This window comes from Rhamphochromis longiceps, linkage group LG2 (genome assembly GCF_057381845.1).
Source record: "Rhamphochromis longiceps isolate RC_006_pf linkage group LG2, R_longiceps_female_GT1.1, whole genome shotgun sequence".
NCBI lineage: Eukaryota > Metazoa > Chordata > Actinopteri > Cichliformes > Cichlidae > Rhamphochromis > Rhamphochromis longiceps.
In genome coordinates, this window is record NC_140558.1 from 28,575,407 (window position 1) to 28,594,635 (window position 19,229).

Below are 19,229 nucleotides of genomic sequence, written 5' to 3' on the forward strand. Positions count from 1 at the left end.
CCCACTCATTTAGACACGATCTTAAGTGCAACTTTGAGGCTTTTTTTAATCATTAGTATTATTATTACTATTATCATTATTATTATTTTTTTGTGGAAGTTGGGATTCCTGTGACATCCCAGCATAAGACATAAGCTAATCCTATGAGAATGTACTGTATGTTTGTAACGTTTGATATGGCTTTTTGTAATACTATAGTGGCTTGAATGGCTTTTTTTGCCCTGTATGTGTTCAGAGGAAAATAAAACTAACCAGGTTTCCTGTATTCTTAGTGCTCCATAACTACATCACAGGTTTTCCTCTGTTAAGCACAAAGTCTCTGCTTTCACTGCTTCAAACTACAGGACATCATCTAGAGACTTGTAACTTACTTGGGTGATGTTGAGTTTATAACCCTTGAAGTATCTTTGGACTCTTTAAGTCAGATGAACATTGTTCATTAAAATATTTTTGTCTGCATTTTGTGTTCTTCAAGGCAATTTTCTTTCTTTTTTATCAATGTTAAAGTTGCATAAAACTGCAAACAGACACCAGAGGCAAACCATTTACTCAGCTCTAAGTAAGTTAGCAGAGAAGGCCTTGACGTCTCAGGTGTACCCACAGGTTAAAAGACACCCTATTCTCATTTGACTTGCTGCCTCCTTTCTGACAGTGAAATACGGACTGTGTTTAAAGTTTCAAGGACTGGAAATATCCTCTCTTTTGAAAGGGCCCAAACATTTACGTCAGCAGCTCTGGATTGTATGCAATGCCGGGGCTGGGTTTAGGGTGTCAGTTTTTATGAGAAGGCCCAACAGTGTACATTGCCTCACCAAACATTTAGACGGTGCTCTGATTTGAAAGGTAGACTTTCACCTTTTATTCAGGTGCTCAAAATCCTTCTAAAGTCACTTGTAGGTCATACACAAAGGTGGTAGTCACACAAATCCTGTATTCTATTTTTCCATTTGTCTTACTGTGTGGCAGGGGAGAAAGGCAGCAGCATGTCTGTGATACTATATAATTTGGCTTAATTCAGATATGGACACTCTGCAGTTCTGTGTGATTCGGCTTTGCACACTGTGCACTGCTGCATTTCTCAGTTGGTAGTGATAGGGATTAACCACTGGGTGGCGACATCTCTGCTTATTGACACAAAACTAACTGGAGGAAGCAGGTGATTGATTATTAAAAGTTGAGATTCTGAAAGGAAACTACAAATTGTTTTATAGATGAAAGAAATAAAGACAAAATATTTCCAGGTTTACATTTTACTTTGACATCGGCAGCATACAGAGAAGTCGTCATAAGGCCAGGATTAGAGTCTAAATGTCAAAAATGTGAATACAGCTTTAACCTCTTCATTAGCTTTAAGTTAATTTCTGACTTAAAACATGGATTTAAACCATCGTGAGTTTGTGTATGTCTGATACCAACCTCATTGATGTATCTTGTTTTTGCACTTTATTTATTTTTTATTCAAATAGGTATGTGTCTTTCGTTTTTTAACATAGGTTTCATTGCAAATCATAAAATGTCCCTTCTTTAGAAAGAAGAGTCACCTTCAGATCATTGCATGTTATATGTTAAACTTCTCCATATGTTCATATGTAGTTCATACCACACCCAAGAGGTAAGATGCTGGGCCACAGTGTGTTTCAAGAACAGGTCTAATGCACTGTGGTATTAATTCTGCCAGACTTCTATTTTTCCAGTTTTTTATTTTTCCATTTTCTTAACTGCTTATCCAAGATGTGGACAGTTTCCACACTTTGTTTTTTGCCAGTGATAATATTGATGGTAGAGCATGCTGACTAATGTGTCAGTCCATAATTGTGACTCCAAAGGCCATTGCGCCATTTTCTTCATACTTATCAAACTATATGTTGAAACCTCTTATCATTCAGATTAAAAGAAAATGATTCCAGAAGCGATAACTCCCGTAATGACAGAAATGTTTCATCATAGTATAAAGACTGTCATTCAAAAGATTTCTTTTAACTGATTTGCAGTGAGGATTTCTTCAAAGGCAGGGGAGGGAAATTCCTTTTCCCAAGGAGCCACATGGAAAACTTGGACTGTTGTGGAGGGTCACACCACTAAGCTTATAAATAATTTATATTGAGCATTTCAGCTTATTGGTGCGGCCCTCCAAAACAGATCCAGTTTCTCATGTGACCCCTTGGGAAGAGTAATTGCCCATCCCTGTTCTAAGGGGACAAGTGGACCCAAATCAAGTTAGTAGGGATCAAGGGGGTTTGTGTTTTTTCTTTCATTTGTCACATATCACAGTGAACATATTCCCTACTTTTGATTTTATATTTATGTGGCGTATAAAACATTTCTGCTAGCATTAACTGTACGGTGTGGCGTCAAACAGGATTAGAGAGCATGAGAGAGATTATGCGGTGCCACGCTAAGCTTTTTACAACCATGCTTTGAGTCAGAGATGGATGACCTCCTGGACAAACAATGGGCTGCTGACTGGACCAGAAATCTCCCAGCTTTCATGGTTGGTATGGCAACTGAGCTCTGTCAATATTGAAGCGACAGTCATATCTCAGACAAGACTGAACAGAAGCAAGAGAGGATGTGCCTCCGAGCTGCGAAACCTGAGAAAGCTGGTTCCAGGCGCTTTGTGAACGTCTGCCCCGTGTGCTCCAATGTGAACTAATGAATAAATGACTGGGTGCCCAAGTTTCATGGATGAATCATTTAAGAACCATCTGGGGTTAAAGTGTGCACACCACCTCCTTCTACTGTTGGGTTTAAAAAGACAGATGTCCTGTATGTGTGTGCTACAGCTGTCAAACACACCAATCTATTTTCTGAGCTGCATGAAACACATGAAACCTCTGCAGCAAGGCCTACTCTCATTTGGAAATATTCAATACACTTTCAATTCGATGCAATTCACTTTACCTAAATTTAATTCAGGTCAGTTTTTTTATATAACAGTAATTCAGAACAACAGTTATCTTGAGGCAGTTAGAAATTGTGGTCGCTGGCCTTAACTTTGAAGAAAATACATGCTTTACTAATAAACATTCGGCAGGCTGGTCGGGCCAGGACAGAAATGAGCCAGAAATACCTGAAAAAGTCCCATGGAAAGAAAGGATAGAGAGGACAAAGACCAACAAGAGAGGACACAAAGATAACTGCATGTAATAGTAATGTGGAAATAGCATATGAGGCCTGAGTTATACCAGCATACCTAAGGGATCATCCAGGGTCATCTGAGCCGACCTAAACTATAATGTTTACCAAATAACACAGCTCTAAGCCTAATCGGAGGTGCCTCATAGCTGAAGGCTCCACCTCTTCTTATACTGTCAATACAGAGCATGTTGCTCTCCAGACAGAAAAAATGATACCATTTATATTGCTTGAACTCTTGATGGGCACAATGGCGTAGCAGATGGTTGCACAAAATGTGCAGCATACATTAAAACACACAAATAATATAACATTAATATAATACTGAACTAGTAACACTCGGATCAGCTGCCTGTTATTTTTCACAAGACTCCAAAAGCTCAACACACAATGCAGTGTTGTTAAACCAACCCAACAGGCCCTGCAGGACATGGTTGGGAAGAAGTGATGTGTGTCACTACTGTTAGCACTTACAAATGAAGGGTGGGTCTGCCTTGGGGGTTTAGGAACACTGTAAAGGCAAACATTAACTTGTAATCTGGTTGGAAAGGAAGTGAAATGGAGTAGTTATGTCTGCTTGTTTGGATACTATTATAAAAACCATTAAGGTTATGAATGTAAGCACACGTGTTCTTAAAAAAACAAGCCCTGTTTTTCTTAAGTAGGTTTAGCCTAAACAAAAGTAATTTTACTACCACAAGTGTAATGTATACGCTGTGCAAACAAGTGCACTCCTTTTGAACAAGACAACCTTTCATCTCTTGTTGAATGGCCATTTACATTGTTAATGAATCAGCTTCTCCAGAGGGAAATTAAACACCTATGTAAACTTTTGGTTTGCAGGAGGATAATGGGTGTAGAAGATGACATTCTTGTGTAAAAATGTGATCTAGTAAGTGAAGGTATGATATGATGGCATGATCAGAAGACAACTGGCCAAAGTGAAATGAATGAACCTCTCAAGCTCGATTACATTCTGAAAATAGCAGCAGCTTATTTTAACGAGATTGCTATGCGGGACTATGCTGTGGATAGGGATTGTAGCAGATCAATAAAATCTCCCTACTATCTATCTATTGCTACCAAAGTACGCTGCTTTTCAGGGCCAATATAATACTACAAACATTTGCTTAGCCAAATAATTTCATCTGCATTTGAAAAAGGTGGTTGCAAATACTGGCTTTTTACTCTAAAAGCCTAAAAGTGACTGAAATTATTAATATGTTTTTTTAACTCTTTCATTGTGGTTTAGACAGAAAAAAATATACAGATAATTTTCCTTATATAAAATACTTTTCCCTACAATTTCAAGACATCCTTATTTGGGACTAGAGCGTCTTGGGTGTATCTGCCATTCATCGAGAAGGCGTATGATGGGTGGTTCCTCTTAGCAATTAGCCAATCAGCTAATAGAGCTAGGGTTGTTTAGGCGGGGCTACGGAGGGAAATCCTGACACACACTGGCTAGCTGTTGGAGCTGGGGGCAGGGCTTGTAGACGGAAGTGTCTCCCGACTGGTCCAGCTGTCATCTAGAAGAGAGTGGAGACCATTTACACCGGCTGCATAGGAAATGCAGAAAAAGGAAAAAACGCTAAAATATGGCAACATCTAAACGATAAGGTCATGACGCCGAACTGAAGGTAGCTATGCCCGACATGTCGACGCTTACACACGTCTGTCGTTACGTTGGAGTAGGTGTCGAAATTGCGTCACGGTATTTCGGGATGTAGAAATGATGACAAGGATTGGTAGGCTGTGTGACATTGAACATACAGGACACGAAACAGACGAGGTCGTTTAAAGAGCCACACACCGGTTCCAACATGTCACGTCGCGAAAAACTCTGAGGTTTTTGACGCTAACGGAAATTCGAGGAGACGTTGCAGCGACTGAACTGGTTTATTGCTTTCTGGCTGCTGTGCCAGTATGCTACAACGTCTCTGCGGTTATCAGCTATTATCCTAGCCTAGCGGCTCGGTGAAGGGAACTACCCTAGATTCAGAACAGACTGGAGACGTCATCAACATTTTCCTGTATTTAAGTGGTTGCTTATCGGGAGGTCATTGCTTGGAAAAGGGAGATCATTCGGTAGGTGTTCGTGGTGTTGGTCGCCGTGACTCTTGAGCGTTCGTGGTTAGCCTGCAATGCATAAACGTACTTTAAAAGTGACTGCATGATTAATGGGGCACATGGAAGGTGGCGGAGCAGCTGTTAGCTTGCTGCTAGCTGCGTAACGACCTTTTGGAGACGTCAGCTTCACAAGCTTAGACTGTTAGCTGCCTGCGCTTGTTTTTCCGTGGTTGCCTTCCTGCTTTAGTGTTATATTTCATCTGAGGCCTCCCATAGCCAAGCGAGTCAATGATTTAATCTCATTGATTGCATCACAAGACCAGGCAGGGTGCAGCCCAAGCACATCTACTGCGTTTGCAAGGCTGTGTGTGTGTTTTTTCTTATTTTCTAGGTGCCAACTCTAACAATCTTTTGAAATTTTGTCATACATTTTCTACCACATTTTAGGATAAAGAAGACTGAGTAAGTCAAAAGTGAACTTAAGATTTACTGGGTGTCCTAAATGGGGGACTACGGGTTTGGAGTTCTGGTGAAGAACGGCAGTGGCAACAAATCTACTTTCCCTGTAAGGATCCCTCCTCACCTGCAACCCCAGCACTCTCACCACCCTTCCAACCCCCCCAGCCCCCCTTCCTTTGTAAACAACACCTGCTCCACCAATGGGGGAAGTGCTTGGCTGTTCCCTGCAGTAACCCCGCACACTAACATGCAAGATGAGATTCTGGAGTCAGAAAAGTCCAAGGCCTTGGACCTCCAGGATATGCAGGAGAAATCTCAGGTCCAGGCCCAGCCTCAGGCCCTGTCTCCAGGCCAGCAGGAGGCCGGTGGAGGCTTAGGAGAGCTTGAGGGAGCTCTACCTGACGACGGCTCCCTGGAGAAGGGTACTTTGGAGAGCAGTGCTGGCAAGGAGAAGCTGAGGATGGAGTCTCCGGTGCTAAGTGGCTTTGACTACCAGGACACCCTGGGAATGGGTACAAGCTGTGCACAATCCACTTCTTCCTCATCTTCTCTGACCAGCTTCAACAACTGGTCTCCTGCTGTCCCATCTACCCAGTCTCCTGTGGTTGGGGAAGACGTTGGAGGTTTCTTTGGTCCCGCTGGCTCCAATGCTAATGGACCACATTTGCTGTTCCACAATTTCTCCCACCATGCTGGCCCTGGCTTTGGAGCAGGAGGTAGTTTCTCCCCACAGATTGGGCCAGTCTCCCAGCATCACCCTCCCACACCTCACCCTCAGCACTACCATCCCCAGGGACAAGGGGTTCCACAGCAGCACAGGCGCTCCCCAGCTAGCCCTCATCAACCCCAGCCTTCCTTCCCTCCACATCCCCATCGCACTGGACCATTTACACAGCTGCCCCACCTTGCTCCTACCCAGAACAAACCTCCCTCCCCTTGGGGAAGCTACCAGAGCCCCTCCACTCCCACATCCACCTCGTGGAGCCCAGGTGGGTATGGTGGCTGGGGAGGTACACAGGGGATTCGGGATTACCGACGGGGTGTCGGCGGCGGGATGTCAGGCCTGAACTCTATTTCGCCACTGAAGAAGTCCTTCCCTAACAATCAGGTAGACAGGGCTGTCATGGTTAATCTCATACTATGTATATTCATAGTAGATATTTGCATTTGCTGATATAAAAGAGACTTGTCATACAATTATTAACATTTTCTCCAGGTTCCTTTGCAAAAGTTCCCCAGAAATAGCTCTGGCATCAACCACAAGGGCTGGGTGGAGGACAGCATGAGCCGCAATGACAGTGTTTATCCTTTCCAGGTAGGCATACAGCTAAAATAAAACACAGGCTGTTGTTAAGGGAATTACTCAATATCTAAATTAAGTAAGTTCAGTAGGTATTGTGAGAAATGATGAACAGATATGGACTGTGATTGTATATGTGCTTTGTGTATTTTTAACAGACTAAGTATGTAATCCTGTCATACTTGCTTAACTGTATCAAATGTAACAAATGAACCATTGAGCAAAACGGGAGATGTGACAGGCAAGCCAGCTAAACGGATGACTTCAAACTTATTGTGTACTGAGATCTTATCTAGATCATTTGGTTAAAAGAGCTGTCTCATCATCTGGTTGATCACATGGGTTTCCTACTGTCCTGATTCGAGTTGTCTCGCGCTCTGCTGCAGCTTTAAACACACTTGATATGCTTTTATATAAAGTGACACACTTTTACTTATGTAGTCTTTATCACCAGTTGTGTGTTGCTCACAGATTTTCTTTGTTTTTAGAATTTTTAAAAATCCAACTCTCCTCAGTTTTGGTTAGAATTTGTATTGATTGCAATGTGGTAAAACCGAAAGTAGCTTTTTTTTTTTTCTTTTTTTTTTCTCTCTTCTCTCTCTCACCGGCTCATTTTATGCAGTGTGTCTTCCTATCAGATGCTATCAGATTCAGTGGAAAGATGTCACATTACAAGCGAATGCAGATGACTTTGTAACATACTTTGTTTGTCTCCATTTTCTGTTTAGTGCTCTGTGCTGGATGTCACCACAGGGAAAAATGAATTTTTATTTCTCCTTTTAATACTTATTAGCATCATGGGTATCTCACAGCTTATACTGCTTTAGATGGTGATTTTGGGAAGTGAGGAAGCTAATTGTTGTTTTCCCCTCCTTTCAGCAGGAGAGAACACGGTCCTTTGATGGTTTCAGTATGCAATCTCTGGAGAACTCTCTGATTGACATTATGAGGGCTGAGCAGGATTCCTTAAAAGGTTGGTTCCCACACTAACAACAGTGAGACCTAGCTAGATTTTCTCATTGCTGGCTGTAAATAAATGTATTCAGAAATCTGTGTTTATTCGACACGTAGGAATTTTTTCCATATCCCCTGCAGGACTTGAGTAGCAAAATGCATATGTAATTGCATATGTTATGTTTGAATGTTTCTCTTGCAGCATTGTGCTTTGATGTTAATGGCACTACCCACAAATATTATTCAGCTTTATTAAATCCGTGCTTACTGCAGGCAAACCGTTGCATTAGTGGGTTTGGATATTATTGACCTTTCCAATATGGATGCCTATATCATTTTCAATTCTTGGGTTGCAGTCAGACAGTCAAAACCCCCCAAAAAGTTAATGTAGCTTTCCCTGAACACTTTCCAACAACCTTAATGGAAAACATCAGGTCAAGGCAGGATGTGAAGGAAAATTCTTAAGGACAACCACGGTGCCAAGATAATCAGAGTGCACTTTAGACTAGCTGTGCAATTATGCAACCTTAATGTTGTCAATGTGGTTTTTCTATCGTGAAGCTAAAATCTTCCTAAAAAAGGTGGCCTACAAAAACCCATATCTGAAGATGCTTCACCTTATGTGACACAGTGTCATTTCGTGCAGGTTGTCCACCCTACGTATAAAAACCCAGTTTAAATAATTTGGGGTCAAAGGTGGAACCACTGCTTGCTGTGGGTGGAGCTGCTGGAAGAAATTTAACACTGATTTACAGGTGTTGCTCATTATTTTTCTATCAACTAAAACTACCCCAGCTTTACTCGTTGGTCATACCGATCGGGTGTTTTCATGAACCCTCGGCGCATTATCTCTTTCTTTTGTTAAAGATTGTTTCATGATTTAGATTCATTCATTTGTTTTATTTTTATTTTTTTTTTTGGGAAGGGGGGGGGGGGGTGTTAAACTCTAGGAGCAGCACCTTTCCTTAAAGTTGTGAAAATTCCAACCAGTAAAAGACTATTTGACTGCAACCTTTCAACACCAAAACAATTCCATGGCTCCCCGGCAGCCATTTTGGTAATTCCTTTGCGCAGTTATTGTGGGCTACGAAGACCGGCTTAGACTAAGTGAATTAGATAACCATAAATGAACACTAGGGCACAAAGTCAAATCTGATTTTTACAAAGCCACATAAATGCCTTGGTGGTTTCCCCCAAACATGCATTAAAATCTAACCACGTACACTGTGAATGAGGCCAACGCAGTCTTGAGTCTCTCAGTGCAGAACATTACCCATCTTCTATTAAGTTATGAAAACAATCATATGCAGCATTTTTCCACTGGCATTTGTTTGATCTCGACGCAGACTCCCTTATTAATAAAACATCTACCTTTTGTCACCATCAGTCAGAAGGGAGCCATTTTGCATCACAGCCAGTTCTGTTAATGCTAATTCGAGAGCGTGGATGTGCGTACTTTTTTTTTTTTTTTTTTTTTTTTTTTTTTTTTTAAAACCTGGTCTTTGATCTTTTATACAGTCATACATGCCATTTTAAATTAGGATGTTTTCCATCTCTTTTTTTCCATCTCTCTTGGCTTCTCAGTAATCAAAATCATATTCCTGTGGTCATATTCACAGAGGTGAAACGAAGTGGTTTAACACACATTTTTGGCCTCATTTTAATGTATATTGCCCTAAGATGCACATTTAGTTTACTTGTACTGACAATGTGAGTTGCATTTGTGGCCTTTTCTAAAAATTTTTTACTAAATGCTGTCCTTTTCCTGTACATGAAGAACACCCCCCCCCCCCCCCCCCCCCCCTCATTTCAGCTATTTAGACATGAGAGAAGGGAATTAATAGAATTCCTACTCCATTTGGGAATCATTTCATCTCTCAGTTTTGTGAAGCTGCTCCTGTTTTTGTTTTTTTTGTCATTCAGTAAACTTCAGCTTCTTTCACTAGGGCGGACATTCACCTCTACCATTGAATGATATGCAATACTTCAGCTGAAGTCAGCATAGCAGACAACAGTGTCCTAAGATAAAAAAAAAAAAAAAAAAAGTTTCTTAAAATTGGAGTCCAGACCTTCACAACTAATTGTAAATGGTTGATAGAAATTTCCTATATGTCTTTATCTTGTGATGTTTTTCTAAAAACAATTTGTTTTGTTTTACATGCAGCAAGAAGTTATGGGAGAAGACGAGGTAAAGCTTGTTAATGTCATGTCTGTCATTTTGATTTCTTCGATGTGATTTAAACAGCATCAGTTGCCTCTGACATGATTGCTTTGTTTTTGCCTCTGTTTGTCTGCTTGATTTTTGTCTGCATCACTGATTATTCTGTCTTCACTGCTTGAGATCCTTTTTTCCTCTTCAGAGAGTTTACACCTTTGCAGGCTGTCCATCAAGAACTAGTATTAATAGTAATCCTAATTTTATTGCGGGATAAGAAGTGGCAATTGTCCTTTGTTTTTTTTTTTTTTTGTTTTGTTTTGTTTTTTTGGTTTTTTTTTTTAAATTTATTTTTTATTATTTCTTGTGATTGAACTTATTTGGATTAATTCTGATTGGAAGTTAAAATGTGTTAATTAGATCCTTCTCTCGATTAGGTCATTCGTCTTTGTTCCCCATGGAGGATGAGCGCTCTTTTGGAGATGATGAGTCAGGTGACCAGGGGCTTGCTGGCCTCGGTCCAGGCCACTGCTTTGCATCCCTTAATGGTGAACGTGTGGAGCGATATTCACGCAAGGTGTTTGTTGGAGGGCTGCCCCCAGACATAGATGAAGGTGAGTCATGTTAAACCTGAAGGGGGTCCTTGACTAACTGCAGTTTTTACAATAATGAAATATAAACAACTTTTTTGTGTTTTCACGTGTTTTATGGCATTTCTAGATTTAAGTTATATATTTACAAGTTATATTTCAGCTACTGTATCAATGGTGTCCTGTGGCATGGTAGTGATATGCAGTGCCATTTTAAATAGGTTTGCTGATGTGCTTGTTGACTAACTGTTCTTTTTTTTTTTTTTTTTTTTTTTTTTTTTTTTTTGGGTTTTTGTTTTCTAGATGAAATCACTGCCAGTTTCCGTCGGTTTGGTCATCTTTTCGTGGACTGGCCTCATAAGGCAGAAAGCAAGTCCTATTTTCCACCCAAAGGTGCATCAGAAAAGTTTAATTTGATATTTTGTGCCGTTCAGATTAAAATTTATTTTCTGGTGAGCACTCATTGTTCTGAATGCCCAATATTTCCAGGATATGCATTCCTGCTGTTTCAAGATGAGAGCTCTGTTCAGGCCCTGATTGATGCCTGCATTCAGGAGGATGGCAAGCTTTACCTGTGTGTCTCCAGCCCCACCATCAAAGACAAACCGGTGAGTTTTAGCATTAAAGCTGCATCCACACCAGAAGTGACTTGCAATCATGTGAATCGCACATGTGTCGTTGCCAAACGTGCAGGACCTAACAATCCTTCCTCAACTTCCAGACTGAAGAATATTACTGACTGGAATATTAACAGTAGTAAATACATTAGAGGGGTTAACTAAGGTTAAATAGTTAAATAAGAGCCTGCAAATGACCAGCCAGCAACTTCGAAGTTGTGAAACAAGCGAATCACTTCCAGCGTAGATGCAGTGGGCTTTTTTTTTTTCTTTTTTTTTTTTTTTTTTGTGTCCATCCTCATTACAAATGTTTTGCATTCTGCTGTATGCTAAATGCAGCACACAAGAGGCTTCTTGTAAAAAGCCCCTGCCGCAACCGACAAGACTATTCAGACTGTTATAATCTATATTACATGAGCACCAAGGCCTTAAAATTATCAGTTCTAAATGTATCTTGGTCAGAAACAAGTAGGACACTGGGGAAATTATTATGCATTTTAAATTTTGTAGGTCCAGATCCGGCCCTGGAATTTAAATGATAGTGACTTTGTAATGGATGGTTCTCAGCCATTGGACCCAAGGAAGACTATCTTTGTAGGAGGTGTCCCTCGTCCCCTGCGTGCAGGTATACATTTGAAGTGACTAATAAATGTATCAAGCTTCTGAGATTCAAACTGTTAAAATCACTCTAAGTTTCATTGCTATTCCAGTTGAGCTTGCCATGATCATGGACCGTCTGTATGGGGGAGTGTGTTATGCTGGGATCGACACAGATCCTGAACTGAAGTATCCAAAAGGGGCAGGGCGAGTGGCCTTCTCCAATCAGCAAAGCTACATTGCAGCCATTAGTGCCCGATTTGTTCAACTGCAGCATGGGGAGATTGATAAACGGGTGAGTTGATCCGATTCTAGTTCCATATTCGTATCCTGAAAATGTAGATGGTATGTTTCAAAATATAAATTTCCCACTTACCAGATATCTTTCTTTCTTTCTTTCTTTCTTTCTTTCTTTCTTTCTTTCTTTCTTTCTTTCTTTCTTTCTTTCTTTCTTTCTTTCTTTCTTTCTTTCTTTCTTTCTTTCTTTCTTTCTTTCTTTCTTTCTTTCTTTCTTTCTTTCTTTCTTTCTTTCTTTCTTTCTTTCTTCCTTCCTTCCTTCTCCCCCCCCCCCCCCCCCCGTCCCAGGTGGAAGTGAAGCCATACGTCCTGGATGACCAGCTGTGCGATGAGTGCCAGGGGACTCGCTGCGGAGGGAAGTTTGCTCCTTTCTTCTGCGCCAATGTGACCTGTCTGCAGTACTACTGTGAGTACTGCTGGGCAGCAATCCACTCCCGCGCCGGCCGCGAGTTCCACAAGCCGCTGGTGAAGGAAGGAGGGGACCGACCACGACACATCTCCTTCCGCTGGAACTGAGACAAGAGACCTGGGAGGGACTGAGAGAAAGGGGTAGTTAAGGGCGGGGTATGGGCTATGATGAAAAATAAATGCACTTTTCTTTTAAGTTGAGAAAAAAAATGGTAATATTGATAATTTATTTTTATTTTTTTATTTTTTTAAACTTGGGCCCACAAAAAGTAAATGCTAAGAAGAGTGAAATCCCATTTATGTTTTGACTTTCAGTGTGCATGAGCATATGGATGCATTATATTTGGATTTGTGTTTCTTGTTGACTTGACTATATTTTCTTTCCTTTTTTTTTTTTTTTTTTTTTTTTTCATATTAGCTGGCAAAGCTGCTTACATTTGTTGATGAGAGTAACATAAAATTTAAGTGAGGTTCATCACACCTAAATCAGTATACTAACTATGGGAGTTTAGGAAGGGTGCATTTTCTTACTTTTTGCTTGCAGGATTAGAGAACAACTGTACAATTTACCAAAGGTTTAATGTAAATGGTTGAGGTGAACAGTGGTGGAACTCTGTTTCAGATGGATGGATGGATGATTGAGTTTTCCAAGCAGCTCAGCGTATAGCATCTGGCCACGTCACAAAAGACAAAAAAAAAATCTCCCCCTCAGTTCAGTACACATGTTTAAGATTGTCAGCATGAGTTTTCAGGTCTTGGTTTAAAAGTCAACACTTTGTAACCAGAAAGGGCAAACCAAAGATTGGCCTAAACGCATCACCTAAAACAGTCATTGATCTGAGGGTAATCAGGATAATGTTCTCGTACAGTTAAGGAATGGCTGGAGTTTTGGTTTGTGAGTTTCAGCTAACAAAGACACAGCCCTCAGGGCTCAGGTATTGGCAGTAGTATTTACTCACTTTATATTGTCAGGGATATTAGCACTGGAAGCTAACATGCTAATGTAATACAAACTAATGGGAATGCACAGTCCAGTCTCCCTGAGTTGTCCTCATGGTGTACCACTGCACGCTCTACCGTGACTGGAGCTTCTCTCACAAGTGTTGTGGTTGGATATGGTAGTAGCTAGAATTTGCTGTCACAGAGATAAAGATATTATTTTATACATGGCCTGCTGATTTTTGTACAGTGTTTTATAGTTGATTATTTTGTCATGAACATATATACATTTATTATGCACTACTTTTCTAAATATTTTTTTCAATAGTCATTTTAGGCACATTTTTCACAGATGGGAGAACTCCTTTTGCAATACCTCATTTTTTTCACTTGGTGAAAAATAATTTTGTACCTTTGTTACTAAGAGATCTGCATTTATGGTAAACTTAATTTAACAAAAAAGAATGATATTAATATAATTTTCAATTAGCTTTTATATATTTAAGTGCTGGTAAATCTGAAAATTGTCTGGTGCATTAGTGTGATTCTGTAGATTTAAAAAAACAAAACAACAAAAAATATATAAAGCTATCATTAGCCAGTCATATATGGATTCTCCTCTGTCCTAATAAACATCATTACAGGATCCTAAGGCATGGCAAGACCTTTCTAAACTGATTTTGATAGTCTTGAAAATGCATATAATCTGATATTTTGCTCCTAGGTGTAGTCACTAAGATTATCATTAGGGTAAATGTTTTGGCTTTGATCAATGTGAAATCTTCCCTTCTATCACCGGAGTGGATATCAGCTGTTTGAATATTTAGATCCTCTTTCTGGGACTGCCTGTGAGTTCTACTTATTCTTGGCATGCATAAGAAATAAAATGACTAGTGATAATGCAGGACCTAATATAATGCACTAGATCTCCTTTTTTTTTTTTTTTTTCTCTCTCTTTGACTTTCTTTATTTCTCTTTGAGATTGCCTCTCTTGTAGCCTCTCTTTACATGATTGAGTCTGCCTTCCTTTACACAGACGTGATGTTTATGCAATCTACACGGTGACAACACTTTAGGTCTTTTTTTTTTTTTTTTTTGTAACATAGAGGACACTCAGTAGGACATAGGTGAGGAGACTTGATCACTTTGACCCCCTTTGTGATGTGGCATGCTTTGGGACATAACCTGAATGTGATTTAATGTTGCAAGTTAACTTTGAGCCATTATGTGCAATACTTATTCTTTCCAGAAACAGTTCTCCGCAGTGTAAGTCATTCAATCCATATAAACCATGCAGTCATTTACACACCTTTGTTTCCTATTGTTCATGCTGATGTCTGCAAAAGGAAAAAAATAATTTATACCTGAATTTATTTTTAAACATTAGTTTTGTGCTTATTAACATATTTTGCTACAACCATGCTACTGTGATTGAAAACATTGTGTATATAATAGGTCGATAATGTATTTACCGTTTGCTATATTTTCAGTTGAAATGAATTACTGTCATTTTGATCAGTTTTTTTTTCTTTTTTTTTTTTTTTGTCATATTTTTTTGGGGTGATGTGTTCAACTCGTTGACGTGTCTAGTTTTTCTAATTGCTGTATCTGTGCTCCACATTTTCACATGGGAAAAAAATGATTATGTCTGTTAGTATTACTTGATTGCAAAATTTCAATAGTTTTTAATTAAATGATGGGAAGGTTATATTTATTAACTTTTTTTTTTTTTTTACCTGATATCATTTTGATTTTTTTTAAAGTCATTTCACATTTATATGTAAGTTCCAATTTTTATATTTTCTCGATTAATTTGCGCTACAATACAGACGTCAGTTTTTATAGTTGGTTTGTAGTACTGAAGTAAAACAAAGATCTAATGTCATATATTCATTTGCTGCCAACTGTTTGTAACTGTATGCATACATTTGAAGTATTTGTAATGTGAGATGTTGAACGAATAAAAAAAAAAAAAAAAAAAACGCTGTGAGGAAGAATCTGTCCTGTGTGTTAACGGGAAATTCTCTAAACTGGAACCGCGCATCTATTGCCATTGTTGTGAAAGGGTTTTTTTTTTTTTTTTTTTTTTTTTTTTTTTTTTTTTTTGTGGCACAGCCATGGGTTAAATCTGCTCAGATTAAGCAGTATTTAAAGACTGTTGCTTGTTTAGTCTTCTGTCCTGAAAATCTTTGCCTGTGTAGCTGCATTTGTTTTCTTTTTAAATTTATTCAAGTGAAAAATTTGCAAACAGTATGGGAGCATAGAAGATTGTTAGTGCAAACTGCTAATCTAGACAAACTATTTCTAGACGGTAATGATTTTTGTCCTTGGGCTAAACCTGTAGTTATTATCTTGCAACATCTAATTAAGTTTCATGTTCCAGCTATTCCTCTAACCTTATGTATTTTATACTTTTTTTTTTTTTTTTTTTTTTTAAATAATACTCCAGACGTCCATAAGTGGGTCAATAATGACCTGCATTCATTTCTTATGGAATTTCATGGGAACTTGTGATTTGTAACTGTCAGCTAGATCTAGAGATCTATAGAGATCTAGAGATCTCTATATAACCAAAAAGAATTGGGGGGACCACACTTTGTGGTCCTTAATATTATTTTACAAATGACAGACAGCATTCATTCAGCATTCAGACAGCAATTCATCAGAAGTGATTGTGCATTACAGGGGGAGGTTTCAAATGTCTACTGCACATGCCAAACAAGCTTGTCAAGTATGACCAGAAGATTTTCTGGGTTTGTGATGCAAGGATCCTCTTTGCAGTATTTGGAATGGTTTACAGGGAGGCAAATTCAATAGAATCTGAAGGAAAACATTGTCCAGTAGATTCAGAAACACACAATGCAACATCACCACAGTTAACTTTCTCCCCAGTGTGCCTAAGGCAGACATCGTTCCTCTGATGAAGCCTTCAGAGTCCTGGCTTACAGCACAGTGTTAGGATTCAAACTTACTATGGTCAGCTATGTCAACAGGAAAGGAATGGGTGTTGTACTCCTGAGCACATTGTATCAAAATTAAATTGTGAATAAAAATACCAGAAAGGGGGGGGGGGGGGGGGGAACACAATTGATCATATTCTATAAGACCAAAGGAGGTGTAGATACTATGGACCAGATGGCACATATATCTGCCAGTGTAGAACCTAGAGGTGGCCCATGGTGCTGTTGTACAACTTGACGCTGCCGCCCTGAATGCCTACACCTTTTCCACGGCTTAGCGCCCCAAATTCAAGAATGGTATTTTAAATCCATGACGGGTCTTTTTCACTGAGCTCTCAAAGGAGCTTGCCACACCACATATGAGAAGTCAACTGGATGGTTGTTCCCAACTGCAAACATCGATCACTGAAGCAATGGGAAGCTGTGGCATGAGAAAAACCACAACTTGGCCACAGGAGAAGAAGCAGATAGGGCAAGCCAAGAGAACAAAATTTCAAGTAATGAAGATTGTAAAGTCAGACAGGGCCGTGCAGAGACGTTTAAAGGGGCGGATGCTCAAAGTTAAAAAGGGGCACATTGAACCAGGCTGAATAACAACAACACACATTCATCAAGAATCTAATATGGGCAACAAGGCAAAGCAAACGTAGCTGATGTTTTACCTGATGGGTACAATGTTGCTGTTGAGGGGTTTCTGCTGCTGCTGCAGCTGATAGTGCTGGAGGGCAGGGCTGTGTTGATCTGAGACTGTAGACATTAAAAAGTCCATAGAGATGGTAGCTGATTAAACAAGTGTCATGAGATAATAACAAAATGCAAAGATTGGTGACAGCGCTTGGAACCATAAGGCAACAAAAAACTGTGAGAAATAAACTAGGCTCTGCCTGTGAATCACTCTTTGCTTCTCTTCTTCGTTCCATCCCATCTTTTCATATATCACTTTCCACTTGCTGTCCATCTGAGAACAAGGCACAACTTGCTATTGCAATAAACTATAATCTAATTATCCACACCTAACAACTCTTGCACTTAATCTATAATAAAATGATGACAGAAAAATGTTATAGCACTGCCTTTAGTAGCCTCACACAGCTCCTACTGTTCCCTCCTCATGTCCTTACCAGGCATGTCTGGACAATGTTATATCATGATTAATAATTTAAAAAAATCCATATACATAAAACAAACACATGCACACACACACAGTGACATTTTAGACCTTCTTCAGAATACTGTATATACTATGGGCATCTCGGTGCTGATCCAGAATCCTTACATTATTATTTATTACTAGAGCTACAATAATAAAGCAATGAGGAGGGGGAAGTAATAAATATGAAATAATGTATTTATGATGATTCCATTTGTTTCACTATCCACTCTGTGCAGGGCAAAGCTTATTACATTTTTAAACTGTAGAGATACAATAATTTTACTGCTGTAAAATCCAAATTTTGTCTTATTTAAAATATAAATCGAATATAATCTGCTTCTTAATGTATGTTCTTTAAAATACAGTGTGTGTTTTTTAATATATTATAATTATAATAATGCATAATTGTGAACATGCATATTAGATCATTTTTTAGTGAAATATAATCCTTCCAGAAAGGCAGGAAAAGCGCTGTAACTTACTTACTAAATATGTTCTCTAAAACGGTGACAGACCCATGACAGCCTTACACAGATAGCCAGCAGCTATGACCAGCACTACTTGTGCAGTTAATAAAAAGACAGGTAATGTTTGTCACGCTGTTGCACACACAGCACGCTCGTTTGTTTCAGTTCGTCAGTTGCTACAAGACAACTTACCAACGTGTACGTAATAAGCTGATACTCTTGGGTGCTATAGACTACAGTGTACGCTGCACACCTACTTACTGGTTTTATCGCATCAGTCTGTATGGAAGAAATATAGTAAGTCTGTGTCTCTGAGTTAACTTGTGTTTCTCCTACAGCTCCAGACCGCAAAAAATGCGCGTGCTCTTTGTGAGCTCGTTCCCGGCTCGTAACCAGCGCGTTCTGCCGTCAAGGGTGATCATTGGTTAAATGTGATCATGTGACTGATGCAAGTCAGATCCTTTTATTTAGCAAAACTGTGATTAATAGTTAAATATTATTGTTGAGGGGCACAGACAGGACTCCGCACGCAAACACACATAAAAAAATAAATAAATAAAATTAAAAAAATTTAAAAGTTGCCTCAACAAAAGGGCACTTTGGGCACTCATCAGGAAAGGGGCGGGTGCTCAAGCCCCTCTAGCCCCCCCTCTGCACGTGCCTGATAGTCAGATGTCGGTGTGGGAAATGCAACGTACCTGTGTGTAGGGATTACAGCCTGAAACAGGTGGTTGTCACAACTACATTCAGTGACGGAAAAGGCTAGAAAAGAGAGAGGAATTGTCTGGACAGTTACACACACATGTATATACTGTCTCACACAAACACAGAAAACGGATTTTGACATCGTTCTGTTGCTGTTGTGTATTTTTTTTTCCTTTTCTCATTTTAAAAATGTTTTAAAAAAAGTTAAAAATACAAAATACTTCAAACATTAGAATCATTCTTGTGTGGATACATCTAAAGGTTAATTCAAGAGATAGTATTCTGGCTATTTTCGGCATCCACATTTTTCGAATAACACTGCCACCTGCTGGTCGTTACAAGCACAATACAGAAAAAGGCAGAGTAAGCACAAAGTGTCATCCGTCAAGTGTGAGAAGGTGTGAAAAAGAGAGATGCGGCGAG

General features: G+C 39.4%; 1 protein-coding gene and 1 long non-coding RNA gene across 6 annotated transcripts; one reads left to right on the forward strand and one right to left on the reverse strand.

The window, feature by feature from the left end:
• The first annotated feature begins 1,261 nt into the window (after positions 1-1,261).
• On the forward strand, positions 1,262-15,499 carry LOC146677377 (cytoplasmic polyadenylation element-binding protein 4-like). Of its 5 annotated transcripts, none has more exons than XM_085421477.1 (11): positions 1,264-4,775; positions 5,653-6,772; positions 6,881-6,979; positions 7,844-7,937; positions 10,083-10,106; positions 10,511-10,687; positions 10,967-11,056; positions 11,153-11,271; positions 11,791-11,905; positions 11,991-12,172; positions 12,463-15,499. In XM_085421477.1, the coding sequence occupies exons 2-11, from the start codon at positions 5,708-5,710 to the stop codon at positions 12,688-12,690; spliced, it is 2,193 nt and encodes a 730-aa protein (XP_085277603.1). In that variant the 5' UTR covers positions 1,264-4,775; positions 5,653-5,707; the 3' UTR covers positions 12,691-15,499. The 5 variants fall into 5 exon arrangements, with proteins under 5 accessions (XP_085277594.1, XP_085277577.1, XP_085277603.1 ...); XM_085421487.1 differs by having other exon boundaries at positions 7,847-7,937; XM_085421468.1 differs by having other exon boundaries at positions 1,262-4,775; positions 7,847-7,937; positions 10,967-11,271.
• On the reverse strand, positions 12,585-18,457 carry LOC146677378 (uncharacterized). The gene is made up of 3 exons (XR_014913601.1): positions 18,363-18,457; positions 17,144-17,228; positions 12,585-12,710 (listed from the first exon to the last, which is right to left on the reverse strand). It is a non-coding gene; the product is annotated as an uncharacterized LOC146677378 (long non-coding RNA).
• Between the last annotated feature and the right edge of the window lie 772 nt (positions 18,458-19,229).

Excerpts from the sequence above, each read along its gene's own strand:
- LOC146677377 (XM_085421451.1), top strand. The coding sequence starts at position 5,708 with ATGGGGGACTACGGGTTTGGAGTTCTGGTGAAGAACGGCAGTGGCAAC. Across the intron at positions 6,773-6,880 it reads AGTCCTTCCCTAACAATCAG|GTTCCTTTGCAAAAGTTCCC; the intron begins GTAGACAGGGCT and ends CATTTTCTCCAG. Across the intron at positions 10,107-10,510 it reads AAGTTATGGGAGAAGACGAG|GTCATTCGTCTTTGTTCCCC; the intron begins GTAAAGCTTGTT and ends TCTCTCGATTAG.